Source organism: Trematomus bernacchii, unplaced genomic scaffold (assembly GCF_902827165.1).
Source record: "Trematomus bernacchii unplaced genomic scaffold, fTreBer1.1, whole genome shotgun sequence".
In the NCBI taxonomy this organism is placed as follows: Eukaryota; Metazoa; Chordata; class Actinopteri; order Perciformes; family Nototheniidae; genus Trematomus; species Trematomus bernacchii.
Window position 1 is genome coordinate 1678071 of NW_022987531.1, and position 13864 is coordinate 1691934.

General features: G+C 43.2%; 1 protein-coding gene across 2 annotated transcripts in view; it reads left to right on the forward strand.

Annotated features, from left to right (window-relative positions):
* The window catches only part of LOC117475901 (inositol polyphosphate-5-phosphatase A), a 163768-nt gene that overhangs the window by 148203 nt on the left and 1701 nt on the right, over positions 1 to 13864 (forward strand). Inside the window, exons 13-15 of one of the 2 annotated variants that reach the window (XM_034122248.1) lie at positions 8786 to 8897; positions 11912 to 11980; positions 13698 to 13734. In XM_034122248.1, coding sequence (XP_033978139.1) covers positions 8786 to 8897; positions 11912 to 11980; positions 13698 to 13734 — 218 coding nt within the window. Of the gene's footprint in view, positions 1 to 8785; positions 8898 to 11911; positions 11981 to 13697; positions 13786 to 13864 lie in introns of both variants that reach the window. The other variant, XM_034122256.1, reaches the window with a different exon arrangement.

The window sequence follows — 13864 nt, forward strand, 5'->3', positions numbered from 1 at the left end:
CACAGCAAGGTAGGCCAGTACCAGTGTCTTAAAGTAGATTCAGGCTGGTAGTCAGTGGAAGTAGGGACAAGTGTGGCAGTGTGGGAGGACTTAGGGAGGTTAAAGACCAGTCGCTAGGTCTGAGTGGTTTTGAATGGACATCCAGTTTTGGTAGGTTTTATTGTACATTATGAAACATGCATTTTTCACCCTGCGTCACTGCAGAGGCTTCATGCTGTAAAATGCATATCTCTTTGCTTTCAAAAAGTCGTCTGTCAAAGTTGGCCGTGACAAGTCTTAAGTACTTGGGCACCAGGGTGAGGAATTTGCCCGGGCCTTGTCACAGTTGGACCTGGAGCTAGTCGGCTGCTGCAGGCCGGCTCGTACACAGGAGCCCAGGTATGAACACTCAACCAGGTTTCTGAGACGTAATAGATGAGCGAATGGTTAGAAACTAATCGTTTATTTAGGCACAGTTTCTCCTGTGTTTAATGCATGTGACTGCAACAATCTATTAGATCATTTTCCTAGCATAGGCTGCAGCATTGCCATTTGACTGAAAATAATGGTAGGTTTTATTATACATTATGGTACTTTTGATTTCATATTTGAAATGGCATAACTAAGGTAATATCCCCTAAAACATACCAAGCCACCAGTAACTTATTCATGTATTTGGATTGATGTAGGGGAAAGCTTTTAGTACTCCTCTGATCTGATTTCTTTACCCTTTTTTTGCACGAGATCGATGCAAAAATTGAATCTGGACCCCAGCTTCAGGAAGAAATTCAGTGGACAATGAGGGAGCAGTGGAAGAATGTATTTTGCCTGTAACATGGTTACTGGGAATGGGCTTTGAGGGGGATTTTGAGTGACATCAGACCAGCGGTACAACTCCATCAATGGATAAATCATGAGTGATTTCCGAGCAGGAAGATGGTGTGGAAGGCAATGTTGGTGGAAGGAAGGAACGATGGAGAAGTGTAGGAGAAGAAAGTATGGCTGCTGTCCCGTTTGTCTGTTTGTACAGTGGGAGAGAGGAGCCATTCAGTACATAACATCTGGGTACCAGTGAGGTAGGACAGAGGTACACACTGCTGTTGATGCTGATAGTTGTTATGGACAGGCGATACAGTCCTTTCATTCTTGCAGGACGATGTTTAGCAGGTATGTTTTCCATGGCCATCGTTTTAGTTTAGCATATTAGCATGCTAGCAGATTTGAACTGATGTGGCAAAAGTCATGGGTTCAGCAACATAGGATTCTTCCTCTGGGAAACACAACTATGAAATGTTATGATAATCCATCCAATGGTTGGAGATATTACAGTGTGGACCAATGCAATTGACCAAATGGCATTGCTTTCCCTATAACAGTGCTTCTAGCAAAACTCAAATGTAAAAAGCCACAACTAAATGGATCAAAACCAGATCCATAGCTCCGGTAAATACTCTTGTGGCTACTTGGACATAAAGTATCATTTAAGATGGAAAAGAGCTGGTGACCTGTTCTCTTTTTTCAAAGGGTGATGCCGATAACCTGGGAATTTGCTAGCACAGGCAAATATCTCTAAAGCATTTCCCCTTTATCCTACGCTGACCCAAAACCTCTCTGTAAGTACATATAGAGAGAGCGATGGGAAGGTGTTAGAGAAGCAGCCTGGCTCCAGTCCCATGTTTCCATGTTTGTCAAGTCTAGACGTGGAAAGAAACATAGAAGTAGAGTGTGGCCCAGGGGTCAGAGGTGAGGTCGGTGAGGAGGCAGAAACTGATAAACAGTTGTGTCTTCACTGTTTGGGAAGCACCCTGGGAATAACCTTGGCCCGTTAGCATACATTTCCCAAAGCTGCTCTGAAGACAAGCCAAAATGGAGAAAGCTACAACATTCACAGGTTGACGAAAGAGGAAGGGGGAGGTTTGAAGGCTGATGCCAGGCTCAATGACTTTGCCCTTCAGATGAGAGAGAACATTCTGGTCAAGTGACACGAATGGCTCCCCGCCAGTTCCTCAATAACTGCTAATAAGTACATGTGGGAGAGTTTTCAGCGCAGTGGAGAATTCCTGCAGACTCGTTTTGAGCTCATAGGAAGTGCTCACACAGATGGCTCTCCTGTACACAGTCAGTGTCATTGTTCTGTGAACAACACTCTTCACACAACATCTCCAGCCTCTGAAGGCCTGTCCGTATGATGTCACCCTCTCTGCATGTGTGTTTGTGTGTTTCCACTGAGCATACATGAGTCCTATAGCCCTACTGTTTGCATCCCAACATGAACAGGCTTCTTGTTCTCTGCTCTGCCACGCTGTACTGGATCGGAGGCGTGTGACTCCATCTAAAGAGCACCACAGACACACTTTAGCAACAATGTTTGGTTAAAGCACTGCGTCCGAGACACTGTAAGTGTGTGGCTCCGTGTGCGAGCGCAGCATCCAGCGTGACAGGCCAATCTGCTGAACAGGAACATTGTTTTACAACCAACAGCGCATCCATCATTCTAACTACTAGAGAGCCTGTGAAAATGATGAGGGGCCATTGTGGCGATAATAGCTGAAGATGGTCCACTGTCGTGTGTCATTGCCTGTCCTGAGATGATGCCACTGAGAGGGAGGCTTTGTTAAACACAGTCTCACACAGAGGGGATGAAATGGATGCCATCTGTGTCTTTGTGTCTTCATTTAGAGGAGCTAAAGACAGAGCGTGTCATAGCTGAACTCCTGCAGGCTGACAGCCTTGAGCTACCGATGGCATTTCGCTCTGTTTGTACTGCACTACGCCAATGTTGTGCCTGCGAGTCTCCCAGCTCTACAAACTGAAGCAAACATGCAGCTTTATTGATAGCATTTGGCTGATCTTTTTGAATCTGTGTGTATGTGTGTGTTGTGTTTTGCCAAGCCTCCCCTGACAACGGCAAACAAACATAGCTTCGGAGGCGGCGAGTCATTGGAAACACACACTTTCTGACTTTTACCCAATCCCATCCCGGTAATGGTCACTCCAACATCCCAAGTGCTCTTTAACACCCTTGAACTGATGTTACTGTTCCTATGACTTATCTTTGGCTTCCTGCCCTACCTATATCCCTAGTTTATATTGCCATCATTAAATACTCAGCTCCCACATAGCCCACTGTTTGGCCTGTCACTTATTTGTCATTCTGTAGAAACAGTTTATAGCTTTTGATGGGGAGATAAGAGAATGTGAGACAAGGAAGTCTGGTCTGGAGCCGTCCAGGCCAGGGTCCAGCTTCTGGTCCTGAGGATGCATGTTGGTCCTCCTACAGCAGTGGGTCTACCTACAACATCTGCATTTTAAACACAGCTTATATCTTAATACTTTAACTGTAATTCAGATCATGTTTGTATGCATCCAATAGCTTGTATAGTATACGGTAATCTATGTGAGCCTCTCCCTCTGCTGGGTGAGGCTGAGTGACACACCATAGGTAGGGCCTGTGCTCACCTCAGCACTTTTTTCTGTTGCAAGACAAACAAGCTGAGGCCGGCCGGAACACATGTGGGTAATGTGTCAGCAGCCAAGTCAAACATTAAACCCCAAACCGAGCATGAATGAATGAGCTCTCAATGGGTGCTGGAGCGTCTCGATGGGCGACCGCACACACATGTATCATGTTGGCCGTGGTCAGCTACACAAAAGAATGGGAGTGCAAGCAGGAATGCAGTGTACTTATGTCAACTTTACACAAAAAGTGATGTCTGTAAAAAGAAAAAGCACCAAGAGAAATATTTCTATCATTCAACAATTATGACGGCCATATGTGTTGCACTTTTCTTTACCTGAACGCTTGAATAGTGTGTAAGCATATCATGTACTATAAAGAATGTTATTGGCCTCTTGGATGGACAATGTATTTCAAGGCACTGGTGTCACTGGGCAGATCTGTTCAGAAAGCTCAAACCGGCATGTTGATCTCACACATCATATACCTTAACTTCCTAAACTCGTTTTTACAGATATTTCACAAACACAATATACAATTATATAATGATTTCAATCAAGCTGAGAATTTAGCAAGCCTCTGTCAGTTAGCAATACCTTTAGGAGAATAGTGTCATCAATGAAACATTCAAAGATAAAGATTTTGTTTTGGTTTATTTTCTGACCATTTAGATTAAACTTGATTATTTCCACTTTTACATTTTGAACACTTTGCATTTTAAAAACATGCTTAGAATTAGTATTAAGTGTGGATTGGGAATGCATCCTGGCTCAACCGTAACTTAAATTAGACCTTGCAAATGACTGCATGTTGTGGCAGAGGACCTTGTTGTAGTCAAAATCCTTTTCCCAGAATTATTATCTTTTGCAATTTTTTTTTTAGGGGCAACCAGTGTAGTGAAAGGGTTAAAAGAAAAACAATGCATGTGACATACTACATATAATCTTCATTTTGAGTACTACCAGTACAAATAACCATTTGGCCCTGATGCATTAACTAGTTGAAGGAAGTCAGATGTGCGTGTAGTTTCTAAATGTTACAAGGGATCTTAAACTCCAACAGAACACATTTTTCAATAACATCTAATTGTGGCAATATCAGACGTTAGACTTCTCTTTAATGACTCACCCCTGTGTTCCTACTGTCACATCTGTTCCTAAATGTCATTAATGGCTGTGTATTTGTTATTTATCTCTCTGTAACTTTACAATTTCACAATTCTAGGCAGTGTAACGTATCAGTCCTGGCTCCAGAGCAGGTTGTAGTGTACAGAATTGTGCTGCTGATTTGGTCTGTATGTTTGTGTGGATACGGTGAAGTGCAGATCCTCCTCCTTTACAGGTCCACAATTGTTGCAGCTATCAGCTTGGCCCATTAATTAGTGTAATTAGTCTTGCTTTGGGCAATAAGGGTCTGATATGAGCTGACGGCCTCCAGCCCACACGCCCTCTCGGACCGTTTACCTTGCCCGATAAGTTTGTGAGCTCGCTAATCGGACACATTAATCACTTTGGCCCCAGCGCGCCATTCCACTGTTTGCTGTTGCATTAAGACGCGTTATCTCTGTCGGAGCCAGCGGAGGGTGCGGTGAAACAGAAAGGGGAACAACCTATAGCTGCACACATGGACGCAGAATTGCCCTTTAATGACCATTGTTGAGTATTTTAATCAGCTTTTACAATGGCTGGCTGTCATCAAAAATGACTGAACGATAGTGGAGTTTTGTTGCTGAAGTGCTCGGGGAAGTTTGCTATCAGGCGGGAGTTCATTGTTTGAAGGAGAGAGGGGGAAAACTTGATTTTCTCTCAATCTCTTTAACACCAAAATGACCCCGGGCTTGTTAGTCAATAAAGCTATAACAGAGGCTCCTGATAGGAGGATTGTTCACAGGCTGTTTAAGGCCGGGGTCCGTCCCTCAGGAAGCATTCAGGCCACCCTGAAGTGGAGCAGCTCCTCAGGCCTTTGAAGACTTTGCTCTTTTCCACCCTCACTTTGCCTCTTTCTGTCTGATCCGTCTTTATCCCCTCTCCTCTGCCTCCTTGTCTATCTCTGTTTCACTCATCCTATTCTTCATGCTCTCTTTTATCCCGGGATCACTCCTTTAGCCCTTTGATTAGCATACCAAAACCCCATGCATTTCCCCCATGGTTTAAGTGCTATTAATGCTAATTGGAGGCAGGGACCTTCTTTAAGTAGCTTTCAACAGGTCTGTTTGTTCACCTGGTGGGGTGTGTGTGTGTGTGTGTGTGTGTGTGTGTGTGTGTGTGTGTGTGTGTGTGTGTGTGTGTGTGTGTGTGTGTGTGTGTGTGTGTGTGTGTGTGTGTGTGTGTGTGTGTGTGTGTGTGTGTGTGTGTGTGTGTGTGTGTGTGTGTGTGTGTGTGTGTGTGTGTGTGTGTGTGTGTGTGTGTGTGTGTGTGTGTGTGTGTGTGTGTGTGTGTGTGTGTGTGTGTGTGTGTGTGTGTGTGTGTGTGTGTGTGTGTGTGTGTGTGTGTGTGTGTGTGTGTGTGTGTGTGTGTGTGTGTGTGTGTGTAGTCCATCTGGAGATGGACAATTATCATCAACAAAGCTATGCATGTGCCAGAGGTGATCTAAAAGGCTTATTATATTTTTTGTCCCAGGCTTTATGTATAAAATGCACCTAAAAAATAAATTAAATGATCATCTTATCAAATCCATGAACACAACATGATATGCACAGAATATTTGATCCACCAAGACATTGCCACTGCCATAGGAATGGGGATTAGCTAACATTCATATTAAAATAAGTGATAAACATGCGAAAAGGAAATGACAGAGCCCTGAGCAAGACAGAATGGGAAAAGGCAACAAGATAGCAGCTGAGAAGACCACTTATCATAATTCACATGTTTTCCCTCACCAGGGACAGAATAGTTTGTCTTGAGTTCCATAACATGCGCTGTAGTAAACTCAAATGTATAGTTTTTGCTGCTATTTCCAGATATGCTGTCACACTGATAGGGCCTGTGTGAGTATCAGTGTAATTCTTGAGCCTTCAGAAGGGTGACATGAATACAGTCAAACAAAGGTCTCCAGTTGCATGCAAACCGGGGATGTTGCGGTTCATGGTCTGCGCCTTAACCCCCGGGTCACCGGGGCACAGCTAAACCCACTCTGTTAAGATGGAACATTAAAACCTGGCAGCATTGTTCAATTCTCTCCATTTGCATTAGTCCAAGTTTAATCAGAAGGGATATACATGGTTGGAACAAGATTGGTTAGCTGTGAGCACAAAAGTAGTACTTTTTACTATTACTAGCAATACTGGTTGCTTTAACATTAGTTACACTTTTTATCTGGCAAATGCTTTTTTTCTGCGTATTGAAGTAAATGTATAATAAAGGGATTTGGACAATTGTTATAGTTTATTACCACACCACACATACAGTCAGTTTGCTCTCATCAAAGCCATGAAGCTCTATTGACGGAAAATAACTTTACTTTGTTGATTTTCGAATGACAACCATCTTTGTTAGTCTTGTTCCAACAAGTGTGAGAGTTTAAAAAAGAAACTAAGTAAATAACAGTCATCAAAAAAGAAGCAAACACCGAAACTGCTTTAGAGACTTTTCAAACTCTGCTCTCCAGCGCGGCCTTGGCTTAGATTGTGACACACCAGGAGAAAGAGTAGAAAGACACTAGTTGGTTGGCAATGGGAAAGGAGTCTATTGCCAAAAAGCCTGCATGAAAGCGTTCATTATGGTGGATAAGATGTCTGTAGTTACAGTAGTAGCTGCAGCTGCAGTAGAAACCACAGAGATTTGAATGCACACATAATACGCAAACTAACTCAAACCAAAGGCTCATAAAATGCATTCTGCCTTTTGCACAAAGTCCAATTAAGCTATCAAAAGTTGGCTAGTGTGATGAATCGGAGGGCCGATGTGTGTGTTTATTTTATCATTAGGATATCACCATCCTCAGAGAGGAGGCACTCTGTGTTCTGCTACGGCTAGCACGTGTGGCACTGAAGGAGCAAATTGGATTGGTCTTACAGTACGTAAGCCCGGTCTTACATCCTGATGAGCGCCGACAAACAAATTGGATTGGTGGCGTTGAAGCAGTTTGATGAGCCGAAGGCGCAAATTGAATTCTCAACAATGTAAATCTGTATCAGCTCTGTGGCTCTCCGCCCGGCTCCAGCCCTGCCGGAGCTTAAATCATGCGATTGTTCCCTGCTGTTCAGAGATACAATCTCTCATGGCCATTTGCTGCGGCACCTAATCTGTTTTTGATGACTCTGTAGGGATGTAGCGATACATATGGGCAACTGAATCTCCCTCTGGCCCGCTTTGAATAAATCTTTCTTTCTTCCTCTCTTCCTCTCTTCCTCTCGCTCACGAGCACACACTCACAAGCTGCACATTTGGCACAGAGAGATTGCTTTGATTGAGCCATTCATGTGTGTTGATACAAGAGAGGGCTCTGATTGGACATACTCATGGACCTGCTGTTTTCTCAGGAAACATTTTGATCTCTGAGATAAAGCAGATGATGTCTCATATTTATGACGCTTCTGGAGCCTTGTTGATTCATACAAATCATATTTATAGAGTAGTGTAGAGATGACTTGTTTCTGAAGGCTGATGGACTCAATTAGATGATTTTTCCATTGGATTTTGGAATTCAATTGTGTGGCAAACACGTGTTTCTGATACTTACAGCAGAATACTCTTAGTACAAATAGTTGAAGTGTGAATGCAATTGCCAGAGATAGCTAATGTAATGCTATAAATAAACTAGAACACGGTCAGAGGAGGTGAGTTTGTAGCTGTTTTTCATTGGTGTTTTATCCTATGTTTTACTTGCTGTGTTTTATGCTTTTTTCTACATTTTATAGTTGTACTTTGAATTGTGTATTGTGTACTGTATACTGTAAAGCACTTTGTACATTCCTGTTGTGAAGGGTGCTATATAAATAAAGTTTTACTTACTTACTTACTTACATGACTTCACGTCACTGTCGCTATGCTAAAGGCGGCTAATGTTGGGCGTGATGTTGTTTAGTCGTCTCATTTAGACACTTGTTAGCAAACGCTTTTTTGAACACACTGAAAAGCTTCGGACATTCACCAGTGGGGTATTTATTCACGTATTTTATGTCTTATTCACAGACCTTATTTAGGGAACCAAAATGATGTTAAAAAAGCCTGGGAAGTGCCAAAAAATGCAAACTCATTCAGGGGTTTAGGACTCATTCCTGCACCCATCTATACCCTTTCTTATTGCCTGTCCTATTCACTACCAAGTAGCTCATTATGACATCATATGTATACATTTCTACCGATGTTTGATTCTCTCCGTCACTGTCCTGCTGTGTCTCCTCAGTTACCCGTACAGTGAGGACAGCAGCCAGGGGAAGCAGTACATGAACACCCGATGCCCCGCCTGGTGCGACCGGATCCTGCTGTCTGCCTCTGCCAGGGACCTGGTCTTGAAGGTGAGCCGGACCTGCCCCTCCTGACCCCATTCATGGCTTTCCATTGCTTTTAAGAGTCGTGTTTTAAACTAAATGTCACCATTCCTCCCTCAGCTGAAACACAGGTCTCTTTTTAAAAATGTCTCGCCCTTTACTTCTACCACTCTATCGCCCTTCATCCACATTACCCTCTGGCACTTCACAGATGGAAGGATGAGGTGTCGGTGAATATTAATTTGGAGCGCTAAGCCACGGGTCCACCCAGACAGTATATCCAGCTCTTATAAAGTCTTCTTCATGAAGCATCAGATCTGCCTCCTTCCTGGGGGATTGAAACCCTGCAGGCCCCCGCTTCAAATCCATCCCAGCATTGTAAACTGCAGCCAATCTGCCACCTCCATCCTCTGCTCCCTCTCTGTTTGCTGGATTACCAAGAGATCCGTCTGGCTGCTCTGCACATTTCTCCCAGATTTGTTGAAACCCGTTTTCCATAAGACAACTCTTTTTGATTTGTGTTATTCTCCCATTTCAGATTCCCCAACACTGTGGAATTAAGTATTTCCAGTGCTTAAACTCCAGTATTTGATCTGTCTGTGTGTGTGTGTGTGTGTGTGTGTGTGTGTGTTAGACATGAAGCCAGTGTTGTAGTCAAGTCACCAATTCTAAAGTCCGAGTCGCTCACATGCGTCAAATGTGTCGTCCAAACGTCAAACATCATGCAAGCGCTTTTCAAGCAGACTATTTTTTCTGTAGAAAGTAGTTACAATAAAAACGCTTCACAGCAATTATATCGTACATTACAATGGACAATTCAAGTTTAATATGCTGTAACATAGCCACATAAAAGGAAAGTACCTGCATTTCTGGACACGATATGTTTTTTCCTATTTTGGATAACCCTACCCAGGAGATTCATGTAAATCTATGAAATGGCCTGTATTCCTCCAGGCCTGCAGAGTGTATTGTGCAGGTACAGTCCACAGCAGGGGGCGCTCAGGAAGTTCGGCTCTCTTTTGTCCCAGAAATCCCTTCCTGATCTTTCTTCTTTACCAATGGAAGCCACACTAGAACAACAACTATATTAAAAACAGAGACTAGCCAGTTTATTTCACCCACTTAATGTGTCAGAATTATGTAAAAAGTGTCTCACACACACACAGCTGGGTTGTTGTTTGCTTTTGTCCTCCTCAAGCACCGGCTAATTGCTTGTAATGCGGGGGCCGGTGGAACGGTTAGTGTGTTCTCAGATTGGCTGATGATTCACTGAGCACACAGTGTGGCTCCAGCGTTACAGATTGTTGAGACACAGCCCGTAAACAGCGGCGGGCCTCATCTATCATGGCACGCTCGGTTAACTCGCCATCATGTTATTTTCTGCTTGCCGAGCCCTAACACGCCAAAGGTTGCCGCTGGCTGCGCGGCGGGCCCCGGCCCCCAGCGCCGGTAATGAATGTTTAGCCGAGCGAGCACTCCCTCTCTGCCGGAGCCCCCGGGTAATTTGTTTATCTGTCTAAAGATTATGCAGCCCGAAAATCCACAATTTTATGCTGCCTTTGTAAATTATCAAGTGTGTGTTTGATGAATGTATCTCTGGCTTTGGGAGGCAGCGAATCGGGGGCCCGGCTGCCAGACAAATAGAGAGGTACCAGAGCGTGGCCCCCGAGGAAAGGTAGAGTGAGGTGGAGCTGACCCCCCCGCCGCAGGATTGGGCTGAAGTTCATTTGGATTTCACTTTATGGTTCATTCTCAAGCTCTCTGTCTCTTTCTTCTGAAGCACTCAGCACCCGTGTGTGTGTGTGTGTGTGTGTGTGTGTGTGTGTGTGTGTGTGTGTGTGTGTGTGTGTGTGTGTGTGTGTGTGTGTGTGTGTGTGTGTGTGTGTGTGTGTGTGTGTGTGTGTGTGTGTGTGTGTGTGTGTGTGTGTGGTGTGTGTGTGTGTGTGTGTGTGTGTGTGTGTGTGTGTGTGTGTGTGTGTGTGTGTGGTGTGTGTGTGTGTGTGTGTGTGTGTGTGTGTGTGTGTGTGTGTGTGTGTGTGTGTGTGTGTGTGTGTGTGTGTGTGTGTGTGTGTGTGTGTGTGTGTGTGTGTGTGTGTGTGTGTGTGTGTGTGTGTGTGTTGTATTCTCCAGGCTGCAGATTGGTGTGTGAGCGGGTAACAGTGATATCAAAACATGGTTCCCTCAGATAGGATCAGATGACAGTAGCAACAGAAGAGCGTCCACTCTGTGAATGAATCCTCACCGTGTCCTGGGGGGGGGGGGGGGGGGGGTCCTTCTGCCTTCAGCCTTCATAAACCAGATGATGTGCGACTGCTCTGTGGGGATCTGTTAGAACTTTCACATGAAATAAACGTACGGTGTGTGATGCATCTCGATCATGAACGATTAATCAGGCATCATAGAAGTTCGCTAAAACAATAATATAACATCATTTTACTTTCTGTAAATCAGCTGGATTATAGTCACGGCCATCCCTCACAATTCTATTAACTGAATGTATTTAGCAAATTATAAACCTTTAATTTCTTCGCATTCTCTAACTGGTGCCCATTTTTATTTTGGCCCCAGTATTCCCCATACAATTGAAGTTATAAAACAGATTGGAATGAATGTATAAATATATGTATTAACCAGCGATATAATGCAAATGACAAATAAACGGAACACAGTGACTGCACTGGTTTAGGATGTTGTTGAACTTAAACTAATTATTTCAAATGTTAATCAAAAATGTTTCCTAGAGTACAAAAATATGGAAAAGAGTGCAGCCACTTCAGCCCCTGATTCATTTGAATCCCACGGTGGTGCAGTTCTAAGTGACTTCTATTTGGAAAGTCACCACCATAACCCAGCTAATTGTGCTTAATGAAGCCGGAGCATTGATTTCTGATCCATGAGTGTGTCATAAACATGACAGGTGAGGTAATGATTGTACTAACACACGCTGCTGCTGACTCAGCATGTGTTACTGCAGCCTGTTCCATTCAACAGATACATCTCATCCTTATCATCCCATAATGTTTGGTTTTGTGTGTCTGCAGCCTGAAAACGAAGAGAAGTCTGTAGTCTATGATAACATCGGGCCCAACGTCTGCATGGGGGACCACAAGGTAAGAGAGGGGCCTCTGGGGCCACATCTTCACTGTGATGTCATGATGTCATTATCTAAACTGAGTCTGTGAGTCTGATCCCTGATCTCTGCTCACAACATCTAGTGGGAAACACCTGTCTGTATTTCATGTGTAGATATGGATTTTAAAGGGGAACGCAAACTTCATTTAGAATTCCAAAATGTAATTTTCATATTATATTTTCAAGTCAGAAGAAGGTCTCAAATGTAGTACATTTCGAGTATAAAGAAAGAATTAAATCAATAGGAGTTTGTGGACCCACAGAATATTTGAGTTTTCTATATTTCCCAGGAGACTCACTTCCAGACTTTATACTTGATGACATCACACATTTGATATTTAGCACTCTAGTTTTTGATGTTAATTGAAATGATTGGACAGGGACTTTAGGAACAACATGATTCCCCTTCAATGTGTTCCAACTATATTTATTGTTACTAACGGGGATAAGATGTATTTGACTTATATTACACTTGCTTCTGCCTGCATTCATTTGAATTGCAACTTTCACATTCATGTGGGCTCATTTATCAACAAACAGTATTATTATTCATAGTTTAAGTTTCCAGTAGTGTAAAGGCTGTTGTAGAAAGAACATTTTCAAGCATAGTCCCACTGATCAACAATTACAAAAGAAGTGTACAAACATATTCAGTCTGCATCAGAATGTCCCCCACCAGCAGTCAGAGCCGTATGTAAAGCATTACTCACGTATTCCTGCAGGCCGGGAAGCTGCTGGTTCCCTCATTTCATATTGCTAATGAAATAAATATATGAACAGATTCAGTGGTAACAGACACTAGAAATGTGGAATATATAACCTTAATCCCTTACCAGGTTTAATTTAGGAAACTTCTTTCTAAAAGCAATATGATCAATAAATAAATAAATATTTCATTCTGCCATGAACTGAAAGGTTACCCTGCTGACTACACTCCCTTCCTATGACAAGAGAAACTTTGAATAGAAACACCACTTTTATGATTTCTCAGATGAAATGGGAGTAAAAAAAATATCATGCACTTTACCATGGTTTCATGACATGATGACAAACACACCTGTGTATGACGGGATAAGCTTTAGTAATGTAAGTTAGCCACTTCATAACCACCTTTATTAAGACACATAAAGCTTCACAATTCCCAAAGTGGGGTCATTACTGATGGGTGCATACAAATCTCATATTTTACCACAGATTTTATTTCAGGCATCTAATCAAAAACCCATTAAAGAAAAAAACGTTGATGCTAGGTAACAGAATTTAAAAAATGCTGACTCATTCCTGGGTTTGAGGACTCATTCCTGCAGCACTTTTATAAAGAATAATTGAAATATGTTGGGTGTGAGCGCACAGAGAGGGGCTGAGTGTATAGACAGAGTTTAACACGGGCGCTCCAGTCTGAGGGTGTCAGACAGAGGGTCGTCCGCTGAGAGAGAGGCGCCTTAAGTCAGGTCTTTCATCAAAAGTCAGTGTGACACAGACGGTCGAGTGTGTGTGTGAGGTGACCTGAGCACTCTGACAGAACCCCCCCGCCACACACTACTGCTAAAATCCCAGAAGGCCATGTTTAAAAAATGTCCAATGTAGTTAGCACACGGGCCCAAAAATGCCCTGTGAGTTTAACCTGTGTGTCAGAGGGGGGGGGGTCCTCCTGTCCCACAGGGTCTAACTGCTCTGTCTCTGTCCCCCATCCAGCCTGTCTTCCTGTCCTTCCGAATAACAGCGGGGGCAGGTAAACCTAATGCAAATAAGCACAAGTGTTGTGTGGTGCAGTGATGTCGTGGTAAATATTAATTTTTCTTTACTATAATTCTCACCATTGTATGTTTGATTTGTCTGAGTTCTCATGACTTTGCACAAAT